Here is a 24,256-nt window from a genome sequence, read left to right on the forward strand (position 1 = left end):
GACATGATAAGCGTAACGGCTGCTAAGACGTTGCCGGTGCATTTTCACCGTTGCCAACTGACGAGAAATTTCACCGTAGTGTCAACCTATATTCGTGCGCTCATTAGTATTGTCACTTCCACTGATTTCAAGTACGAAAAAAGGCAGCTAAAAAGTAATAAATGTACAGCCAGAAAGAACTGAATGAAATCTTTCTGATTTTAAGAAAAAGTAAAATTTTACTTCCATCTCCTTTTCTTTCTTTTTTTCTATCTCAACCAAAGAAAAATATTTTAATCAAAGAAGGGAAGACAGCGCAAATCTTGTTGCAGCTTAACGCGAGATTCGAACAACTTGTATCGCCACCGGGAATCGAACCTAGAACACTTTGATTACAAGGCAGAGAGCGTAACCAATCATCCACGGAGGCACTCTGAATAAAAAGGCAGTAATAATTTCAGGGGATGGTCTGCGGGATGGTTTTTCAAGTACTTCAGTTCTATTATTATTATTATTATTATTATTATTATTATTATTATTATTATTATTATTATTATTATTATTAAACCAAGCTACAGCCATAATCCATATCTTTCCAAAACTATTAATTTATTTGTATTAAATATAAACGCTAAGAGTAAAACTTCTTAGGCCAAATACTGATTCATGAAGTGTTTCTCGGAACATCTGAGTTCGATTATTATTTATATATAGCCCTATGTATTCCTCGTCGGGAAGGAAATTTCATCGAGAATTGCTGCAGGACGCATTTCATATTTCTTTTGTCTTTCGTACATTGACATTTCTTTGGGAGTTCATAACTGACTGTAATTTCTGTTGGGTTTCATAATAGCATTGGTTTCAGAAACTACACCAGGAAATAGGGAGACCGTTTGGTGCGGTGGGTGGGGCCAATAGCTTACCTACTGTATCGTCTATTATCGCGCTAGATGACACATGTCAGATTCCAGACGAAATTCTTCTCTGTTGTGTCTTTGCTATTGTGCAGTATGTGGCGGAGTGTGGTCTCTGAACATTCGGCATTTTCTTGATTGTGTTCATTTACTTACTGTGCTGTTCTGGGAACAAAATCGCGCCGTCTGTGTGTGCATAGGTGCGTGAGTGTGTCTTAATATATCAAAATGGAAGAAATTGCAGCCAGCACCTCTTTTAACCGTAATAGTGGTCAAGTGTTGAAGATCAAAGAAAAGACTATTGTTATGTTAGGGCTGTTAATTATTTAAAGCAGAAAAACCCGGGTAAAAGAATAAGTTGGGTTGGTTGGGTTGGGATGATGATGATGGTATGGAACCAATTGATTCTTTGGAGTGCGATTGATTCAATGTGGTAAGTTGTTTATTATTATTATTATTATTATTATTATTATTATTATTATTATTATTATTATTAATCGTTGTGGTCTGGATTTCTCTTTTTACTCCCGGCGGGAGCTCATGTGGTTCGGATTCCACATTAGTCAGTAGGTCCACGTCTCATATAGCCTCGCTGCTGAACGGGACGCTAAACTAACATCAACTCAACTCAATTCTCTTTTTTTTCGGGGTTCTCCCGTTTCCTCCCACTTTCTTCATTCCACCATTTCATTCATCTCTCATCATCACCGTCTCCTTTAGCCTAACCGGCATAACCGTGGGACGTAAAACTCAAAGATTTCATTTCATTTCAATTCAATTCTCTTTTTACTACGTGAGTTGGCAACATCAGTCGGCAGTATAATAGAATATTCATGAACTGACAAATCGCAACTCTTAAAAAATGTAATAAATTTAGAAAACATGAGCCATGGCAGCAATTGCAAAGTGCCAGTTGGAATCTTAAAACATGCGGTGAAAATTAGGAGTGTTGCCAATTTGAAAGATCGAATAATGGACGTTTGGTACACAATAGAAGCAGTCCTAAATTCATACTGGTTAACTATAGAACAAAAATAAGCATAGCGTTGGGTTTTTGGGAAAATTTGCTATTAAAATGAGGTGTCACATGCTATGTTTTTCATTTTTCAAACTTCACTTTAATTCAAAATGGCCGATTTCAAGATGGCTGCCGTCAAGGATACCCTTACCGTATCTCTTTCCTCTAGGCGTAATATATATTACCGAAGCTTTTATCCACTCATTATCATTAATACGCGGGTTAGAAGCGGAGGTAAGGGACTTTCGCATGTAGTAAGTGAACAATTAAATGCCTGTAAGTTTTCTCCAATTCGGTGTATCTCAAAACTAGCTTCACCATTGTCTTTCTGATTAAATTCTAGCCCGAAATTATGTATCATATTACCCTATTCCTATTTAAAAAACTTGACCTTAATTCAAAATGGCGGATTTCAAGATGGCTGCCGTCAAGGTCATACCTACCATACAACTTCCCCCAGGCCTTATATGTATCTACATGGTTGTTATTTCATTAACGCTCCATTTACAAAGGTTAGTAAGGGTATTCAGCAGTAATCTCTAATAACCACTTCACAACTCTTAAAAATTATATAAAAAAAAGAAAACATGCACCATGGCAAAAATTTCTGTCATCACAAATAATACCTATATGTCCTCTATCAGCTAGAAAAAATCATTGAAATCGAAGCCGGACAATTGGGTGATGTCCCTTGTTAGCTTGGCATCGCTGTTCCCTTAAGACTAACAGTCCACTCTTAAGTTTGGATAAACTATATAAGTCATTTTCGATCATTTCTAAATATTATTCCCTCTCCTTCCCCTAAGTTGCACCGTTAAAGTGAAATTACATAAACCATCTCAGGCTTAAACCTCATCTATATTGAAAATTTGATCGAGATCAGTCACGTGGTTCAAGATTTATTAAGTCACAAAAGAAGCCACTTTCATTTTTGTTTTCTTTATGTATTATCTTACCTTCCCTTCCTAAGTTGCACCGTCAAAGTGAAACAATAAAATTTATCCCAGGCCTGAATCTCATCTATGTTTAAAATTTGATCGAGATCGGTCGGGTGGTCCAAGAGGTACAAAGTCAAAAACATAGTCACTTTCATTTATATACCGGTACGTAGATTCATAAGTATTAAGAAAGCTACAAAAAGACGCAATTAAAGAAAAGAAAAGAAAATAATACAAAGAATATTGGAAAAACGAGAAAACAAAATTACCCTAAGGAAATTAGTCATCCCAATTTTTTAGCACTTTATATTTGATAATAATTAAATACAGAGAAATCATTATACCTTAGATTTCCCACAGTTTATATTTGTTTATTTTACCAAAATGAATTGTATAATTCTTTCAAAGTTGTTCCCATTGATCATAGAAGATCTAGGTTGTCCCAACGAGTACTAATATTTCTATTGTGCAATATTTGTCATACTTTTGTCAACGTCTTTACGTTTTATAGAGCTCACTCGTGGCTAAGCGGTTAGCGTAATACGCCTTTGGCGTGGAAGACTCGGGTTTGATTCCCGGCGGGAGCTCATGTGGTTCAGATTCCATGTTAATCAATAGGTCCACGTCTCATATAGCCTCGCTGCTGAACGGGACATTCAATTCAACTCAACTCAACTCAACTCAGCGAAGATCGCATGTATAGTTTCGCCTTTACATATGTTGCGTTATCTGTTTGCACTACCACCTCAACGTTATTTGATATTTCAATAAGAGTATCCATTAAAATATAAATTATGTTCTATTAATTCATATAATACTTTGAATGTATATGTTGAAGCCTCATTTTCTAAATCCTAACAAATGAACAAATTAATGTTGATTTCATGTAAAATGTTGCTATCAGTACATTCTAACATTTAAGACTTCCGAACTATGTTATGCATAGGTGTCAAAACTAAAACGATACGAGTTAATGAGAAACCATTTTTTATTATGAATTTAATATCAAAGGTTATGGTACATTTCCGCATTTATTTGAAAATGAAATGAAATCTTTAAGTTTTATGTCCTATGATTATGACTGTTAGGCTATAGGAGACGGTAATGATGAGAAATAAAGGAAATAGTGGAATTAAGAAAGTGGGAGGAAACGGCAGAACCCTGAAAAGCCCACGCACACGGTGTTTGTCCACCACAAAGTTCACTTCCACCATTATTCAAACGAAGAGTGGTAGAAATTACCACATTCAGTTTCGATGTTAATCGCAATTAGTCTTGCCCACGAAGGTTTTTTTTTTTTTTTTTTTTTTTTTAAAGTTTGGGGCAGGACTAGAAATTTCAGCAGCGGTGAACTCTAATTTTGTTTTAGTGTTGCATGATTTATAGTAAAAAAAAAAAAAAAAGTCTAAGTTACAGTACCGTGCAAATTAATCCGAACAGGTTACATATTTTGTTACTTAATATAATTGCTGCAATATGCATACTATACCTGTATTTAGAAATATCCTTTGTACTTCATATGACCTCCCTTCTATGTAATCACATAGATAACACATTTAAACATGAATTGCATTAAATTTGCACAAACATTTTTAATTTCTTTGTCATGGTACCACACGTTAACAAAGGGCACAAAGCATTTTCTCCCAAGTTGAACAATCCACTTTTGACATTTCTTTTTTTTTCTTTTCTTTTTCTTCTTTTTTGCCGATTGACCATATATTTTCTTTTGGATTTAGGTCAGGTGAGTCTCTTGACCAGCGATGGGCTTGTACATTGTCATTATCAAATAACTCATTGACTTTTCGAGATGTATGCTAGTTTGCTAGGTCCTGTTGGAAAACACCATCGTTAGCAGGAAAAGATTTCTTAAGTTGAAGTAAAACTTTTCGTTGCAGTATTTCAATATGTTTGTCACTGTTCATCATCTTTATGACATGAACTATTGGTCTAAGCCCTTCAGATGTGAAACAACACCAGAGTAATATTTTTGGGGGTGTTTCGGAGATTTTTGCAGGTGTGCTGGTGAAAGTTTTTTTTTTAAACATTTTCCTTTATGAACAAAAACTTTGTGATCTTACACTTCAAAATGGAATTCGTCAGAAAAAAGCATTTTCTCCCAGCCACTTATGGTTCAGTCCCGATGAGGTTTTGCCCGCATTGATCACTTTTTACATATTTCTTTTGTGAGCATCTGTTTTTACAAGAAGCTACAAGCTTTACGGCCAGACTGAAGCAGTCTGAGATTCACTATTATAACGTCGATGTCCTCTTCTTTCTTAAAGAATGACAATGTAAAAAAAAGGAAGTAAACTTCTGTTGTTTATGGTAAGTATGGGGAGGTATCGTTCATAGCAAGAGATTAAGGTAGATCGTTGAGTCTTCGTCTTTTGTAGTGACATAGCACAGGTATTTTCATTGGTTGGTAGTGCATCTGATATAAACACTGGACGATCTAGGTTCGAAGATGGCAGTTGGGGTTCTAGAAAGTGTATCAACCGGGTTCTTCGTGGATCATTTGACAGTTGGAAAAGTATTAAGATCGACAATTTCAGTCAGAGTACGATTAAAGTCACGGATAGTGAATGTAGGAGAAGGATCATGATAAGAGATATGCCCTGAGACGCATCACTGTCTTTAGTTGGATTAGAAATTCTACAGTTGACGAGTTTGTCATTTTTAATTCACTCGGTCAAGTATCTGGTCGGTTTGAAGCATGGGATTGTACTGTACATTGTTAAATTACATAATCAGTCCGCAGACATCGCAAACACGCTTTAGATTGATGAAATAAGCGAAGTACACAGAATAAGACATCACTTTAAGTTCGGAGGGAATCAGTTTGTTTAGAATTATTTAACCAGAACGAATCCCATTCAGGACGGTATATTTATTAGTAGCACTCCACTTTTCGTTAATAATTTGCTTGATTTTAGCACATTCACTTAACACATCATAAAGAATAATATTGTCTGCTTCCAGAGGTAAATTAAATATCCCGAACTTTTATGTAGTTGAGTTCAGAATTCGAGATACGGACAATACTACGGATCCCATTTGAATGAACATAGGAATCAGTTTCACGTAACTAATTCAACACTTCATTTAAAAAAAGTTCCAGTTTCAAACTTCACATACAAATCAAAGTCCTAATTGCGCAGCTATAAAACGATTACTTTGTTCATAACGTCACTGAGTTTCTCAAATAACTAAATATGAATATCAGTAGAACTTGGTTTGGCATTACGCATTGATTTGTCAAATTTAAATTACACTGTATTTTTAAGCTGAGCTGTAAGCACGCCGTTCCCGATAACCAGAATTCACACTACAGAAAATCAGTTGTAATGCACTTAGACATTAGTCACTTTTCTTAGTAGCACAGAAGCAGATCGAAGGATCGTCTAAACATATCGACGTCCACCGATCTGTTACTGAGCCACCTCGGCCTCCTGTGAGATCATTAACCAAATAATAAGTAAAAACATATATTTCATGTTGTCTTTAACACATTGACCGCCATGTGAATCATATGTGGCCCATACTAAACTGCTCCGTGAGTCCTCGTGAGCCATAAATGGCTCACACTAAAACTGACCGTGGAACCTCGTGAGTCATATATGGCTCACGCGTTTACTTTTATTTGGCACTTATTTGAAACCCTACGAAAAGGATTATGTTTTCGTTTTCAATACGATGTGTTGGGTCAAGTATGTGGCTATATTAGTGCCCTTTAGCTTTTTGAATTATACATCCATATCCAGGGAAAATATGTGAAAATGTGAACTTGCTGAAAATGCAAAAATGCAGCTTGTTTAAGCTTTAATTCAGCTGTGGTACTTCGCATTTTCGATTTTAGCATATTCAAATAAGACGTACCTAGTGATGTCAACATTCAATATTCCAAGGTTTTTGAACCTGATCGAGCGTCTAGGCCCTGTGACTCATTAGTGCCTCACATGAAAAACAAGGAAATTGACACTTTTTATTAATAATACATTGTTACACACTATTAAAATTGTAACAAAAATATATTTTAATGATATACAACAATGTATTATTAATTAAAAAATTGTCAATTACCTTGTTTTTCATGTGAGCCACATGTGGCTCGCAGGGCCTACACGTAAATTTCTTTCTCTGAGGCCTTTTGAGCCATATGGGGCTCACGCATTTTTTTCCCACCAGGAGTCAGATCTGGTTCAAAGAAACTTGGAATATTGAATATTGAGGTCTCTATATACGTATTATTTAAATATCTCTTCGTGGCCTGGTGGTGATCATAAGGCAAACAAAGGTTGGCTCCATGATCCATCCTCAAAAATGACCATGAGCAGTCAAAGGCTTAAGCAAATTCTACATAAAACAAAAAACAAGTTTAGTTCACTTACCTCTTGTAAAAATAAATGAAATAAGTTTAACGACTTTGTCCTTTAAGTTCAAGGAGACCGGTGCTTACTGAAAGTGAATAATGATGAAATTATTTTTTGTAATGTCCTGTCGGGAATCGAACCCGGGACCGTTGTACCAAAGGCAGACGCATTAGTCATTAGACCAGCAAGGACGGCTTACCTCTTCGCATGTCAATTCAGCTCAGCTCATTTCCTCGCATTACACGAGGTTCTTGGTGTGAGTAAGGAATCCAATATATCTGCTTTAGCACTCTTCGCGTATTCTCCTTTTATTGAAGCTCTACAGTAATCGATATTGTGATGGATGTTTTCAGAATTTCTTCTTACCTTACTAAATACATATCCGTTATCTGTAGTATAGTATAGAGATTAATTATGCAGTTTCGCACACTACTTATGTTGGGCAAAGAGAGACACGGGGACTGCAGAGACACCTATGATGTAAACCAATAAAATTGTGTGATTTTTAACGAGAGAAATCGAAGGGTATTTTTTTCCTTGGTATCTCCAAATATTGAAAAGTGTTCGAAGAAATATTTTAATAAACATTTTATACAAATGTTTTACATTAATTTTTGAATTCCAACATCAAAAATCCGAATTTTAGTGGAAAACTCCATTTTCGCGATGAGGCACGGTACGAAACAAAACTTTTCTCGAGACGAGAGATCACTTTCAGAACATCTTTTCGAGACAAGATATGCTTAACTCTTATCTGATAGGAAGCTCTACTTAGCAAAACAAAATTATATTCACAGGAGCCAATCAAATCACCACTACTTTCTTCAGACAACAACAAGCTGCTCACAACTTCAAGTTGTACATAGAGAAACTAATTAGGGCTTTAAAAATTTGTAGTGTAAGTACACTATTAGTATGTCCAAATTGTAGAAAACTACGTAACATCTTCTAAACGACAAATTTGCATTAAAAATTTAAAAAAAAAATAGAACATGAATGTATTGTATTTCGACCAGAAGTATAGTTTGATAAATAGAACATGTACAGCTGAGATACCTTCAATGGCCAATAACTGTAAATTTAAATCGATGATAAAGGCAAAGCATGTGCCTTTGTCAATGAATTGCAAAGAGAAGAGATAAAAAAAAAAAAAGCACATTCATCGTATTCCACCACAGCTTTACCTAAGCATTTACGAGCAATACACTGCCTAGTAAACGTCAACAACCCATATTTCCGAACGGATATTGCACGTACAATAAACAATGAGCATGAATTGCAACCGTTGCAACCGTTACGCAGTTCGACCTCGGTTTTGACATTTTCAACATTATCAAAGAAACTGTGGTAGTTACCATACATACGCTTGGTAGAACCTCTAAAGGGTAATGGCCTGTATAATTCCAAATTGCAAACAGGTCATTGTCCTCCAGAGGGGAAAGTATTGCTCTTTCCAAAACTCGGATAAAATTCTACTAAGTACGATGCTAGCGATCAATACAAATCATGTTTTGGCTTAGTACTTTCACTCCTGTGTTTATATGGCGATGCAAGTTCCAGCTTCCTGACAATTTAGTACACTTTAAAAAGACGTGTATCAAGCAGCATCAAAAAAGGCAGGTATGTATTATGCATAGGAAATGGCCTTTACCTATATATTCGTGTTTAAGATGAATTCATTATTTGTTAATATTGGTGGATTGGATTGCTTTAATAATACTTCCAAAAATGATCGTTTACTTCAAATAATTTTTACAACGAATATATATGCAGAGAGCAACAGCAAAGGTGTATAAATAAACAGAAGAGTAATATGTTTAGACTAATTGATGTGTATGGTTATTTCCTCTTCCAATTAATATTTCTGGTTGTCTTTTGAAGACACATAGATGATGATACTGAGAGTCGTGAATCTTGGAATTGTCAATTTCCCCCGTCAAAGCTAGAATTAAACATTAGCTGATTCAGAATATTCATTATTTTCTCTTCGAGCTTTTCATTCATTCAAACAGAAAATGAAACGACTTTAGCACAAAATAGTCGGCGAAACGTTCTATATTCATCAGCAAAGTACCGCGAGACAAGACAATAAAAAGAACAGCTTTCATCTTACAAGATGTTTATAATTTCATTACTAGATAAATAATACTTTCTTTTATATGTAAAGCTGAATAAGTTTTCCACACAACCGACAATTGAACTCCTCCTGGATCTAAACTCGAGCTAGTCGTAGTCCAGTTGCATCAAAAAGATATCATAAATCCTGCACGGCCTTAAGATTGCAAGTGTTAAAATATTCAAAATCTTTGGGGGAAGGGAATTTATTGAAATATCTTCCTTTGAGATTTTGCAAACTTCAAATTACCCCTATAATTTTATCTTTCCTCATTTGGCGAAAGATTAATTTGGTCTCGAATACATAACAACGCTATAGGTTTTATATATGATGCATTTATGCCAATATTTTTTATAAAACTTCACGTTACTAAATTTTCCGTATTTAATGGAAATAAATGCGGAAGAAACATAGTTACATAATAGAAAGTATTGATATACATCACTCGTGGGGCGACATATTTACTAGAATCGGTAAATCAATTTTTGTACCGGTATTTTTGTAACTAGTAGTAACAATAGTGCACTTGAGATTATTCACGAATTTGCTATATTTCTATTATTCTTCTGAGCTCAAAAAATGTTTATGTGAGCAAGTTCTTTTTTATTTTTACTTTAATATGTATGATCAATTTTGCTTTAGATTTTAGTGTGGTATTTTTTAGTCTTGGTAAAGTAAAAACACTGATAGTACACATATTTTTTTTAAATAATTGATTATATTCAGTGGTTTGTTATTTAACAACTTACTTGAAACCATATGCTTTCTAGACGAATGTAAATATTTTAATTCTGTAGTCCTTTCAAGTGAACAATGCTTAATCCTTTTAAGATTTTTGGTAACTTTTGTTACCACGGCTTAGTACAGCTTGTTTAGGTTCTATAACAAATATTTAAGCCATCTTTTTTAGTCAAGTCAAGAATGGTCCAAAAAACACCTCAGATGCGTTTTGGAACCGGTGGTCAACTTGGCGGCGCCAAGTGGGCGTGACGTTTTTCTTTTTTCTTAAACAAAATTTTATTTTTTTTCATGGATTTAGTTTTCAACATATCAGGTGGAAACTCTGCTTACGGATTATGTGTACTTTTGGGTTTTTCTCAATTTCTTTTAGCTCCCTACTTGAAATCGGGGCTGGGCCCGAGTGTTCCGAGTGGGTGATATTTTCAGAAACAAATTCCGTGTTTTCCCGATTTTTCCGGTTCAGGTGCACGATATGGACATGTGAGTAGTACCGTTGGAAAGGGCTTGCTATACTGAAGAAAACGACGTTTAAACTATGACTCTAGGCTATGGGTTCTCAACCTTTTTCGCTGATGTACCACCTTATTTAATATAGAAAATATTACGTACCACTAGTCAAATTTACTCTGTAAAAGCATGATTTCTTTGTTCCAGGGGCAACGTTATACACATATTGACTTATTTTATACCTATGTAACTAAGTTTTATTTTTTAAATGCAGACATATATTGAAAAAGATTGAAAAATCAACTATTCTTTGAATTAGTTATGAAATAAACTTACATTTCGGATAACCAATTAGTATAAACAGAAACAGAATTCACTTAATTTATTTCAGGTGAAGGTTGTTCTTGTAACTAAACATAGCTTCTTAATGCTTGGTTTAAACTTTACTCTTATATCGGGTTCAATATTTAACTTATTCCTGTACTTGCTTTTGATATACACAACAGAACATCCACATTCACAAAGGTAAAGAGAAACAAACACCACAAAAGTTAAAATAACGTTAAGCGAACACACATTTAGGATTATGGTACTTCAGTTTTTAAATAATCTTGCAGGCTGGATAATCGTTAAGCAACGAGTGTCAAAACGAAATGATACAGAATTCACTTAATTTCTTCAGTGCGAAGGTTGTGCTTGTTTAGCCAAACATAGCTTCTTAATGTCTGGTTTCAACTGACTTAATTGCAGTCTTAAATCCGGTTCAACATTTAACTTATTCCCGTACTTGTTTTTGATATACACAAGACAAGAAAACCCACACCCACAAAGTAAGTTGTACCAAACACCAATACAGCTTTGTCTGAAATCGTTGGATATTCATTTGTCCTTTTCTACCAGAAATATGTTAAATTCATCCTTTTGAACGTTTGCTTGAAACTTTCGTCACATGAAATCTCGATTAACTCGTCTTTTTCAGAAGTAGTTAGCGTTTTTCAGAAGTAGTTAGCGTTTTTGGTAAAGTGTCTTCAATGGAAAATGGGTCCCTAATTCAAAATTCTGAAGCAAGATTTTTCAGGGAAATATTTTTTTAAAATTTGTGATTAAGCTACCAAGATGATCCTTTATATCAAGTACGAGTTCAGTAGGAAGAACAATTTCATTCTTAGTTAAGAAAGCATCCAACACTGGGAAGGAACTTGTGTTGCCGGTGTTAATTTCTTGAATCATGAAGCGAAGTTTTTTTTCTAAGAGCCGCAATTTTATCATGTACCAAGAATAAAGAAGTATGTGCACTCTGTAGATTATTATTCAGCTGGTTGAGGTGCCAAAATAACTTTGCTAAGTAAGCTAACTGAGCAAGCCAGAGCTTATCACTAAAATAATTGAAATCTGAGAATGTGTCCAAGAGAGAAGTCTGCACTACTGAACGAAGTTCAAAGAGGCGATTCAATACATTTCCCCTCAACAGCCACCGGACTTCAGTATGAAGTAAAAGTGAATTATGCTCAGCACCCATTTCATTGCACAAAACGGAAAACAGTCTTGAATTCAAAGCTCTGGCTTTAACAAAGTTGACAATTTTAACACTTTCAATTAAAACTGTTTTCAGAGACTTAGACATATTTCTTGTGACTAAAGACTCTCGATGGATACTACAATGCACAAATTTTACATCTGGAGCTACTTCTTTAATTTTAGCAACAACCACTGTGTTTCCCAGTCATTGAATGTGCTCCATCGGAACAAACATCAAAACCCTTTTTCCAGTCTATGTTATTCATTTTCACGAATTTTTCTAATTTTGAAAACAGTTCATTTGAAGTTGTTCGAGCAGGTAATGGTTCACAAAACAAGACTTCTTCCTTCGCTGTCCCCTCATCTATAAACCTTACATATGTAAGAAGATGAGCCATGTTGGTGATGTCCGTAGTTTCATCCAATTGAATTGAAAAATATTTACTAGCCCGAATCTTGTCAACTAACTGTTCCTTAACATTTAAAGACAAATCTAAAATTCTTCGTGACATAGCGTCACTGGAAAGTGGAATCATTTCAAGTTACTTTGCTGCTTTATCCCCCAACATTATTCTAGCCATATCTGTAGCTGATGGTAATATTAATGATTCTCCAATCGTGTGAGGTTTGCCTGCTTTAGTTAGTCTTAAACTGATCTCATAAGATGCCTCCAAAGCCTTCAAGTTAATTCCTGAAAACGAGGATATTTGTTTTTTCCTTGCTAAGAAATCGGACAGTTTTCTCTCAAAACTTCCACAGGTTTGTGTTTCAAATCCTCATGCTTTGTTTCAAAGTGGCGTTTGAGAAGGGATTTCTTCATTGACTGATTTGATAGCGCTTAGCAACAGATTACACATTGAGGAATAGGGGCAATTTCTTCTCCAATATATGTGAAATCGTATGATAAGTAACTGATATGTACTTACACTGCGCTGTATGACGCATTTTGTTGTCTTGCATGGTGTCCTCCAGTGGTTGTTCGGAGCTGGAAGTGCTCTGTTCTGGTGAAGAAGGTTTGTCATCTCCGCTTGTTCTAATGTCTTCCTTCGATCTTTTTGAAGGACCACAAATTAACCATTTATCCATGTTTTGGTTTCTATCGTCTGACAACTTCACAAGTAACATATCACATCCCAAGACACAGCTACGTTATTTTCTTGACGACACTTCACTGCTAAACACAGGATAAACTGTTTCTGCATGCAGTCTTATCCACACACACTCAAGTACAAAACTGGCTCTATAAAAGTATATCTTTTTCACATTAGGTCTTGACATGTCTTTTGGCATATCTTTGATGAAACGTTTGCTACAATAACAACAGTGGCAGTACAAATAGGGAGAGAAATCTCGCGTTACATAGGTATAAAATGAAGAACGTGCACTGAAACAATAACCTTTTTTTTAAAAAAAAGAAAAGATAAACCGATTGGGTGTTACTAAAATCTACAAAACAATTCTTTGTGTCATTATTGTCGTTTGGCTTTTCATCTGGAGGGTTTACTGGCTGAGAATAAACAAAATTGATACTCTTATTGACACATATCGGCACCCTGTTAATATTTTCTATGTTTACACACAAGTAAAAAGATCAAAGATACTTAAAGACAGTTACTTTCTTTGTTGTTAATAGAACGCTTATCGCCTGCTTCCCATGATAGTCTCGCTACTACAGCTTTTTTCTATACATTCAAGCGGAACTACTGTATTATTTTAGTATATTCTTATACAAATGTATATATATATATATGAGTATGTGCGTGTGTATATCTTTACGCATAAAGATGTTTCTCTGTATGTATGTATGTGTGTGTCCTTGGTTATTTCGTCCACGATAACTCAAAATCGCATCAACTGTCTTTAAATTTGGTAGGCACAAATTACTGTCCAATATCTGGAGCTAATTAGATTGTGGAAGAAATTGGGCAAAGGGTGTAGACCTAGAAGGAGACGGGGCTTGATATAAAAAAAAATCTAAGGACAATGTATTGATGAAAGAGATGTCGGAAAATTCCTAAGTTGGAACTTCTGCTCGGACATAATTTATATTTTTTGTCTCAAGTAAGACAATATTTTCACAAGTTTAATAGAAGTTGTGCGTACCACCCAGTAGTAACTCGCGTACTACCAATGGTACGCGTACCACAGGTTGAGAAACTGCTCTAGACCAAATAGTAATGACACAGTAATTTTTAATTATATATATATATAGCTTAAAATCAGGTTTTCAACAATTTTTCCACCCTTTGTTTTCAAGATTCAAGATTGAAATTTTGCACACGTATTATGTACATAACAATATACTTTTTTTAAAAAAAGTTCAGATCCCTACGTGAACCCAGCTCCAGACCAGAGGTGCAAAGTATTCTGGCGGAAACTGTGGGGAAAAAAATCCAAGTTTTTTACAGATTTTTCTGGTTAATTTGTACTATACTGACATGTGAGTGATACCGTTGCAAAAGGCTTGTTATACTAAAGAAATTGACGTCTGAACCATAACTTTAGGTCAAGTAGTAATGACGCAGTATATATATATGAAAAGATGGATCACCTTCAAACTTTCAAAAATTTCTCTCGACCTTAGTTTTCAATATATGACTGACACATATCATGTACATAACAGCGTATATTCTCAAATATAATTCATATCCCTACGTGAATCCAGGCTTGGGTCAGAGGGGCGGAAAAATTTTGAAAAATCTTTCTTTTCGTAAAATCTCCGGATTTTTCCTGATTTTCCCGTTTCTGGTATATAATACTGACAAGAGAGTGGTACTGTTGGAAACTATGCTCTATCCTGAAAAACACGAGGATCCTAAGTTAAAAAGTAAGGAAGCAGTAGTTGTTTGAGTGAAAGTCTAACATTTACCTCAAAAAGTGGAAATCCTAAAAGGGTTGGTTAAAGGTACAAGTTAAAATCATTTACATGTCATGTTTACAAACAACACATACACTGTTATAATATTATAAAATCTCATATTGTAAGTACATCTAAGTGTAACTATTTTTCATGAAACACGTCATTTAACTTCGTGGTGGACAAGTATCACGCGCGTGGGTTTACTTGAGATTCTAGAGAATTAAAATATTATTCGTAAAAATTCTGAAATATGTAAATGGAAGGTTAGTTCATATGTAAACATCACATATAGGGACATAGATGAACGCACAGACCACCATAAAGATATAGCACGAGAAAAAGACTTTTTTTGTCCTTTCAAACGTGTTTTACTGTCAATTGCAAGAGTACACAATTTTATAGGGCAGAAACACATGTCTGTGACATCTTAGAATCCCTCGAAGTAGTCTCGCAAAGAACCCATCATACACTGCCAACACTGTAGAAGTCACCGAATAGGGCTACCCATGACCTTACCTTGAGCGAATTTTCGGATCTCACGCGTGACTGCTGTGGCAGTCTTCAAGTGTTCGAAAGCGTGTTCCACGCAATGGCTATTTCAGCTTTGGTATGAGGTTATAATCGCAAGGTGATAAGTCTGGCAAATATGGTGGATATTCTAAAATGTCACAGGTTACTATTCCTGCCCTGTACTATTGTGTACTGTTGCACTTAACAGTAAAACACGTTTGAAACGACAAAAATCGTTGTTTTTCTCGTGCTGTATCTTTATGGTGGTGTGTGTGTGTGTTCATCCATCTCCCGACATGTAATGCTTACATATGAACTAACCTTCCATTTGCATATTTCAGATCTTTTTTGTTCTTTACCATTTTCGAGAAAAAAAAATAGTTGCAATGACTTTTGCAATGACCCTCGCGTTATTGTAACGCTTAATTGATTTTGGGAAATTACTATATGGTAGATACACAAATAATACTTTTCAGATTTCATTCTTACTTGTTAGCATATCTTTGAAACTTCCACTTCAGAAGTGTTTCTACATGTAGCTACTACATTCATGGCAAAAAAAACACTTATTTAAAATATGCCTAAAGCTCTGAGTTTCTACTCCCGAATAGTGGGGTCTCAAAGAATTAATAAGCTTGAAAGCAGGTAATAATTTACAGAACATGTGAGGAAAATTTAAGTGAGACTACATCATGGACGAATGAAGTATATGCACACCTGTAAATATAGTTCCACATTTCCGGTCTTCTTATGTAGGTACACATTCTTGATATTCGTTTCCGACAAGTTTTTGTCACCGGAGTTTGAGTGTCATGTCCTTAAAAACAGCTGATTGCTTTTATCTTCTCAGTGCTATATCCTATATAATGAAATGGAATTTCATTACATTTCGAAGAAATTCGTGAGAATTTAATAAAATCACATTTCTTCGCTTACCATCTATATTGTTGGATATAATGACTCTAGATGCAGAATACGGAAATGTGTTAGTACTAGCTAATTAATATTTAATAAAATATTTGTTTATGAAGTAGGAACAAAATCGCCAGAACCCTGTTTGGGAAAACTGTAAAAAAGTGATAAGGTACTCATTATAGATTTTTTCATCAGAGAAGACTTAAGCAACACATCAGAGTTGGCATTATACGTCTCTCATCATTCCTGAATTGCCTCAGGACAAGATTAAAATGCATTTGTCTATTAACATCCATATAATATATTGTTGCGTCAAGAGCATCTCACACATCACTCACCGTGAGTCATAAATTTCTAAAATATCATTATATCTCAACAATACCACCCGCATATTATGATTTTCTTATACACTACTTCTCTTATTATCACTGTTCTTGTTTTACGCCAACGTTATTGTTCTGTCTGTGCACCTTTGTCTAATATTATTGTTATAGTTTGATATATTTGCTAGTTTAATATTACTGTTATAATCCATGTTTAAAATTTTTATTTTGTAAATGCCTAAATAAATATGTTTTTCACAGCTCATTGACCATCTACAGATTAGATAAAGAATAATTCATGATCCCAAGCCCCATGCCAAGTGAGAGGGCGAAACCTTCTACTGACAGCTTATATAGATCTATTATTTTTCTCGATTGTCTTACAAGAATACTTTTCTACTAATTAATGGTCTTCAACTTCCGAGTATTGCTTTCACTCATTCACTTAAAAAAAAAATTACCTTACTTGTTTTTGAGAAAATCCTACGAGAAAAAAAAACTTCCCTCAAGGAGAAAATTACCTCCTCGGAATTTTTTCCCAGATAAATGACACGTACAATAGATATTATAGAGTTATTAACCCTCCGTTAGGCGCGTACCTTTGTGTTGCATAATTAGGCGCGTGGGTGACAGGAGTCACCCACTTATTAAAATGTATCTAGAATAAGTAATAACATCTGTCAATGACGATTCTTTCGTTTATTTGATAAAATGTTAATTACGAATTATAGTTTTGGTTGAACATAGTGTTCTACTGAATATAAAGTACTTTTGTTTCATGACTATTAGACTGATTCCAAGCATGTTACACAAATGTCTTTGAGATATTCTACACACATCCATCTCTTACATTTCAAATAACACTTCCTTGTAGTTTTGTTTCTCTCTCTTCTATAACCATGGCAACGTCCTTTGGAGAGTAAATGCTTCTCAAGATCGCCCATTCTCTCTTCCATGACACCAAGTAAGAGTCGGAGTTCGATCCTCTTCCTAATTTCAACTGGAATTTGGGGAATACAGCATCAGTGTTGTATCTGAGGTTTAATTATTTCCCGGCGATATCCTCCCAAAAAAATCCTTCGTGACAATTGAGGTGAACTGGAGTTGAATTTCAAGATGCAAAGTGGATTAATTGCAAATATGTATAAAAGATCAAAAATATTACAATGCACCATCTTTTCCAGATTTAGTTTCGTATCCACTTGCACTCATGTGATATATTTCATAATCACTTTCATCAGAACACGCCTCTGACTCCTCTTTCTTCTCACGTTACTCAGTGCAACATTCTTATCTTTTCTCGTTTCTGTATTCCAGCGTTTTGACATTTTACTTGTTACGTATATAGACGCGCGGTTGACATTTTTCACCCAAACACGCTGCTGCAGAGAGAATTTATTTCTTATAGACTGTAGATTCGAAACAGAAGTGTACTATTGCCACCACAACAAACATCAATAATTAACGTTCAGCTACTGGAAGGCACAACTTAGAAAACCAACACACAGTGTTGTAAGTTTCAGATAAAAACCACTGGGGGACACCTGTCACCCACACATCTAATCTAGGGTTTTAATGAAACATTTATGTATGAAATGTAAACGAAATCGTTAAAGCCGGTTGTTCTTTATTTCTAGTAAACTAACCCTATGTTTGTGTATAGGAACGAAATTCGAAATCCTCTTGGGAGTCTCATAAAAGACCTCAAATTTTAAATTTAGTTCAGATGAAAATCTATACCAAATGAAGTTTCCAGTTTTGCTCTCCACGATTATGCTCTATAGACTAAAGGAGACGGAGGGAGGCACAGTAGCACAGTTGTAGAGCGCTTACTTCTGGTGCTTGGGGTCCATGGTTCGATTCCCGGTCAAGTAAGTTTGTGGTGGACAACATCCTGTCCGTGGGTTTTCTCGGGGTACTACTATTTACTCCCATATTCTCATTCCACCAATTCTTCCATTATCAGTCACTTACTTTAATCATCTTCTCACTTAGCCTAAAGGGAATAATTGTGGGACGTTTCACTCAAAGATTTCATTTCATTTTTTTTCACTAAACAAGACGGGTGATTAACTAAAGTCAATTACTATGAAAGACTTGGTGGAATGATAATGTGGGAGGGAAGAAAAGAACCCCAAAGAACTCCACGGGCAAGATATTCTCCACCGCAAACTCAAAAGGCCTAAAATCAAAACAGGGGCTCTTCTGACAAAATATAAACTCTCAACTGCTTAGCCATCGTGCCTCCCTTTGGTTCAGGTACGTTGAGCGATATGATTCGTAGGTGAGTGTATACATACATCGGGATCAAGACAAACGAAGGTGCGAGCAGACAAAACGAGAGACTCAAACACCACACTCTTTTGCCATGTAGAGGTAATGAAACGTAAAAATCCGTGGAAACTTCAACTGTTATAACGGTCACCATATTTTCTTCTCTCCTGTCGTTCCTCGAAAGGAAAAATAATAAAATACAACAAAAATAAATAGAGTTGTTGTAAAAGCTTAAACTGAACAATTTTATTACACTTTCAGCACCTATTTGTTTCTTTATTTAGTATTATCTCTATGTATGTCCTACGCTTCAAAACAAAAAAAAAAAAAAAGTATTGGTCTCCCACTTTTCTTTAAAAGGATGTATTATCACAACCATATGTCGGACAATTTTCTGTCGTGGTTTTAAACATAAACATTTCAAATATTTAAGGAAACTTTTCGTTTTTTCACAGTAGGGAAAGATATCGCCAACACGAATATTTTCACTACATAGTATTTTCTAAATACTAAATACTTTCGCAGAGATATTTTAAAAGTATTCTTTGATGTTCGCATTTATAAATACTAAATACTCATGTTTAGATATATTAAAGTTATGATTTGATTTTCGTATTTCTAAATACTAAACAATGACGCTGAGATATTTTAGGATTATTCTCAGACTTTCTCATCTCGCACCTCTACATATTAAATAATCAAGATGAGATTCATAGGATTTATTCTTTGATTTCGCCTTTTTTAAAAACTAAACATTCTCGCTAAGATATAAGATTATTCATTAAATTTCTAAATAGTAAATTCACGTTTCTAATACTAGATACTCATGATATCATATATTAAGCCTACTCTATGAATTTAGCATTTCTAGATACTAAATACCCATGCTTAGATATATTAAGGTTATTATTTGAATTTTGTATTTCTAAATACAAAATAATTACGCTGAGATATTTTAGGATTATTCTCAGACTTTCTCATCTCTCAGTATTATACATTCTAGCTAAGATACATTAGCTATATTCTTTGATTTTCACATTTCTAAATACTAAATATTCATGCTTAGATATATTAAGGTTATTATTTGATTTTCGTATTTTTAAATACTAATTAATCACGCTGAGGCATATTTGGATTATCCTTAGATTTTTCGTTTTTAAATACTAAATATTCATGCTGAGATGTTTAGGACTTTCCTTGGAAATTCGATCTTTGAAAATACTAAATCTGACGATGAAATACACCAGGATCATTAATGAATTTTCATGTTTCTAAATACTAAACAATCATGCTGTGATATTTGAGATCTATTATTTGATTTTCGCAGTATTTCGCGAAGGGGGGGGGGGAAAGTGAAAACAAATGAGAATAGAACTGATAATAATAATTAAGATTGGTTTGGTTGTTAACTTTAAAAGTTAATTCTTACAAATATCTTTAATTTAACGAAAACACATTTTAGGGTATAACAAAGTAGTTTACCTAAGAACTTAAGTTTCGGAAGAACTCTATTATATGAATGATTTATCTCTGACATGAACAATGTATCTCTGAACTACTGTACCTCTTCAGTCTTCCTGATTTTACATACAGTTTCTTATTAAATGAAGAATAAGAGAAAAGGACAGTATGTATTTAACAAAATATAAATGAAGTAACTACTGTATTAAATATACGTGTATTTTTTAAAAATATATAGTTATTCTCCGTATTCTTAAAATGTGATTTTTGATTTAAATTTCAGCCATTGCAATACTGACTACATCGCAGTCTACAAGGGTTCAACCAGCTCAAGCCCTTTACTAACTACCGTCTGCGGGAACAAAAAGACTGAAGTAGAATACTCTGGTCCTAGTATGTTAATCGAGTTCAGGTAAGATACAATGATACATATATGAAACAAAGATATAAATTCATGATACAATGATGTATATATATATATATATATATATATATATATATTCAAACTTCAGAATAAGTAATTTTCTATTACAGCAACTTTCACTATCTGTATATGTTCAATGTGCAACTATGCCACTGACCGTTTTGTGCAATTCTCTCTAATTTTGCTCTCTGATACAGACACACACACATTATATATATATATATAAATAAAATTCCCATTGAAAATATTTTTTTTTTTAATTTAATTTTTAAAGTTGAAAGATCCATTTCAATTAATTAAGTGAAACTATTGTAAATATATAATTGGCCAGAAAATTTATTAACTCGTGTTTCCATTAAGCTAATTACTTTGCCTGCTATATACAATACGTTTTCCATTTGATTAGTAAGTTTAGGATTTCTATAGTTCTTTCGTATAGCATATAATCGTAATTGAAACAAACATTAATGTCGTTCTCCCAGCTTACCTAGTGTCTAGTGCGTGAACGTTTGGTGCTAGAATTCCTGATGAGAAAGCACAAAAGCTTCGAACGTATTATGATGATTCGAAAATTACCTTCAATTATAGGGCTACGTCATATACTGCATAGTCTCTGTGGTAAAACGGACCGCTAAACTTCAACAAGCAAACACATTATGTCATTTATTCAAAACTTGTATTTGTTTTTAAATTGAAAAATATAATGAACATTATTCCACGTTTTAATTTATTTTCTAGGATGTGACATTGTCTATTCTGGTATAATACAAATTTAAAGTTGTCCCTTTTTACTTTTAAAATGTAAAGTGCTGAAAACATATTCTCAATCTGGTTAGTGGTAACACACATGAAAATTAATCGCAATTCAATAAACAAGGAAACTTCGTTAATAATCTTAATGAAAAAGTAGTTAACTTGGTTGCTCAGAAACAAACAGTAAAAAAAAAACTTAGTCAATTTTACCATTGTTTTCAAATCATGTTATTCAATTTCTGTTTTCCGTCTCCTTTAGCCTAGCCGACAGAGTCGTGGGACGTAAAAATCAAAGATTTCATTTTCAATTTCTGTTTTACTTTCATGTTCGAAATTATATTGTATTAACTGAAGTATCGATTTTAAATACAGTAAACAATTTTAGTAATGTCAATAATTTAGGATCTATACCTTGTTATATATATATATATATATATATATATATATATATATATATATATATATATATATATATATATATATATACAGGGTGTTAATGAACTATACCGACAAACTGTAAGAGGCGAATCCTCACATCAAAATAAGAGAAAAAGTTCATATGGACCTGTGGCAAAAAGTGCATAGTTTCAGAGCTAGGGCTGTCCAAAATCGCGAAAAAGTGAAATTTCAACAGACCTTATTTTGAATTTCAGAAATAGTGGATGGTGGTCCTTATCAGTGTAAAGGAAGCCCCGCATACACAATCCAAAAGTGCATATTTCATCAATTTTCAATAGGTGTACTGGGTATTCCCTACTGGATGTAATTCTCAGATATGCTCTCAATATAGTTTTCAGATATACCCTGATTTCAAGGAGGATCCAAAGTAGGCAGGAGGTAAGTCTTGACAACAATGGGCATCCAGTGCCTCGGAGGGAAGTTGGAAGTGTTAGGAACCGGCAGCTCCATGTTTTTGTTGTGTGTGTGTGTGTGTGTGTGTTCAGAATAACGTGTTATGCGATGTATTTTGTCACAGTATATTTCACGTTTTCTTCACTTATAAGCGCGAAAGAAAACATCGCATCATGCGTTTTCCCAAGTACGAGAGACCGTGCTGCTTACAATCCTTAACACTTCCGACATCGCGCCAAAGGATTCCGTGTTCACTGTTATCGAGACTTATCGTTTGCCTACTTTGGACTAATCATAAAATCAGAGCATTTCTCAAAATTCGCTTGATGGCGTGTTTGGTAATTTCAACCTGCAGGTAATACTCTGCACACCCATTGAACATTAACTAAATGTGCATTTTTGAATTGCGATTGCATGACTTCCTTTACGCTGATAAGGACCACCATCCACAGTTTAACAAATTCAAAATAGGGCGTCTTGAAATTAGGCTTTTTTGCGATTTTGGACAGCCCTATCTCTGAAACTATGCACTTTTTCCCACAAGTCCATTTGAACTTTTTCTTTTATTTAATGGGAGGAATCAGCTCTTAAAGTTTGTCGGTATAGTTCATTAACGCCCTATATATATATATATATATATATATATATATATATATATATATATATATATATATATATATATATATATCAACCATGTATAATATGCATTTGTGCTATACCTGCTTGAAGGTTCCGGAATTAAACCATACCGTCAGATTTGACGTTTATTCTCAGAGGTTTTCCCATATTGCCTGATAGAGTCTATTTGACTTGATTCCAAATTATTTTCCATTTTTGCTTCATTAATGAGTTCATTGTACACTGAGATAATATTGAGTATAACTATAATTTTGTTAATAACCTATGCTAATATTTAGCTGTGTTGATCTTCACGATACCAAACCAATTGAGAGGCTTTGTACGATCTATACATTTAATTCACCTTCCGATTGGTCCAGTGGTTAGCACTCGCATCTTTGTAGCACGTGATCTCGGGTTCGGTCTCCAGTGTAAGAGCATCTTTGAACTCATTACGATTGTTCTGAGTCATATAATATTTGTCCTGAAAGAAGGAAACCTAAATTTGAACACACAGACATTTTCCACGATATTGAATGACATTGTTGTAATGAGAGAAGTGCGCATATAAAATATTTTCAGAAATATATTCATAAACAAGAATTTTAGGAATGATCCAAAATATGGATCAAAAGATTGCGATCTTGGCCAATAATTAGATGTTGGGTCAGGAGCCACACAATTTTTGAGCGGCCGCTAAATCGAGTTTCCGTATATTTTACGGAATAAGCACATCATACTGAGTTAAGTGGTAGTTTTGGTTTGAATACACTATATGCAGTTCTCCAGATATAAGAAAACGTTTGGTTGAATGAAATATATTGGATTTTTTGGATCAGGGGCCACAAAATTTTTGAATGGACCCTAATCGAGATTTCATATTTTTTTTACGGAATAAGCAAACCATACTGAGTTAGTTGGTAGTTTTGAGGCCTTCTACTCACAATCCTCCTAGGCTTATATTTTACTGCGCTACAAGCATATGAGTATTATGAAGGCGTACAAGAAAATATTTGATTGAATATTATATATTGGATTTTTTGGATCAGGAGCCAGAAAAATTTTGAATTTCCCCTAAATTGAGATTTCGCATTTTTTTGCAGAATAAGGACATCATACTGAGTTAAGTGGTAGTTTTGGTTTGGCTGCACTATATGTAGTTCTCCAGATATAAGGCCTACAAGAAAATTTCTGCCTGAAATATATTGGATCTTTTGATCTA

General features: G+C 34.3%; 1 protein-coding gene across 2 annotated transcripts in view; it reads left to right on the forward strand.

Moving 5' to 3' along the window:
- LOC145680609 (cubilin-like) overlaps nt 1-24,256 on the forward strand; it is a 1,259,764-nt gene that overhangs the window by 759,216 nt on the left and 476,292 nt on the right. For both annotated transcript variants that reach the window (XM_081751290.1, XM_081751291.1), the window contains exon 8: nt 20,671-20,799. In XM_081751290.1, coding sequence (XP_081607416.1) covers nt 20,671-20,799 — 129 coding nt within the window. The remainder of the gene's footprint in view (nt 1-20,670; nt 20,800-24,256) is intronic.

The sequence above is a fragment of the Thermobia domestica genome, chromosome 3 (assembly GCF_964235325.1).
Source record: "Thermobia domestica chromosome 3, izTheDome1.hap1.1, whole genome shotgun sequence".
Lineage (NCBI taxonomy): Eukaryota > Metazoa > Arthropoda > Insecta > Zygentoma > Lepismatidae > Thermobia > Thermobia domestica.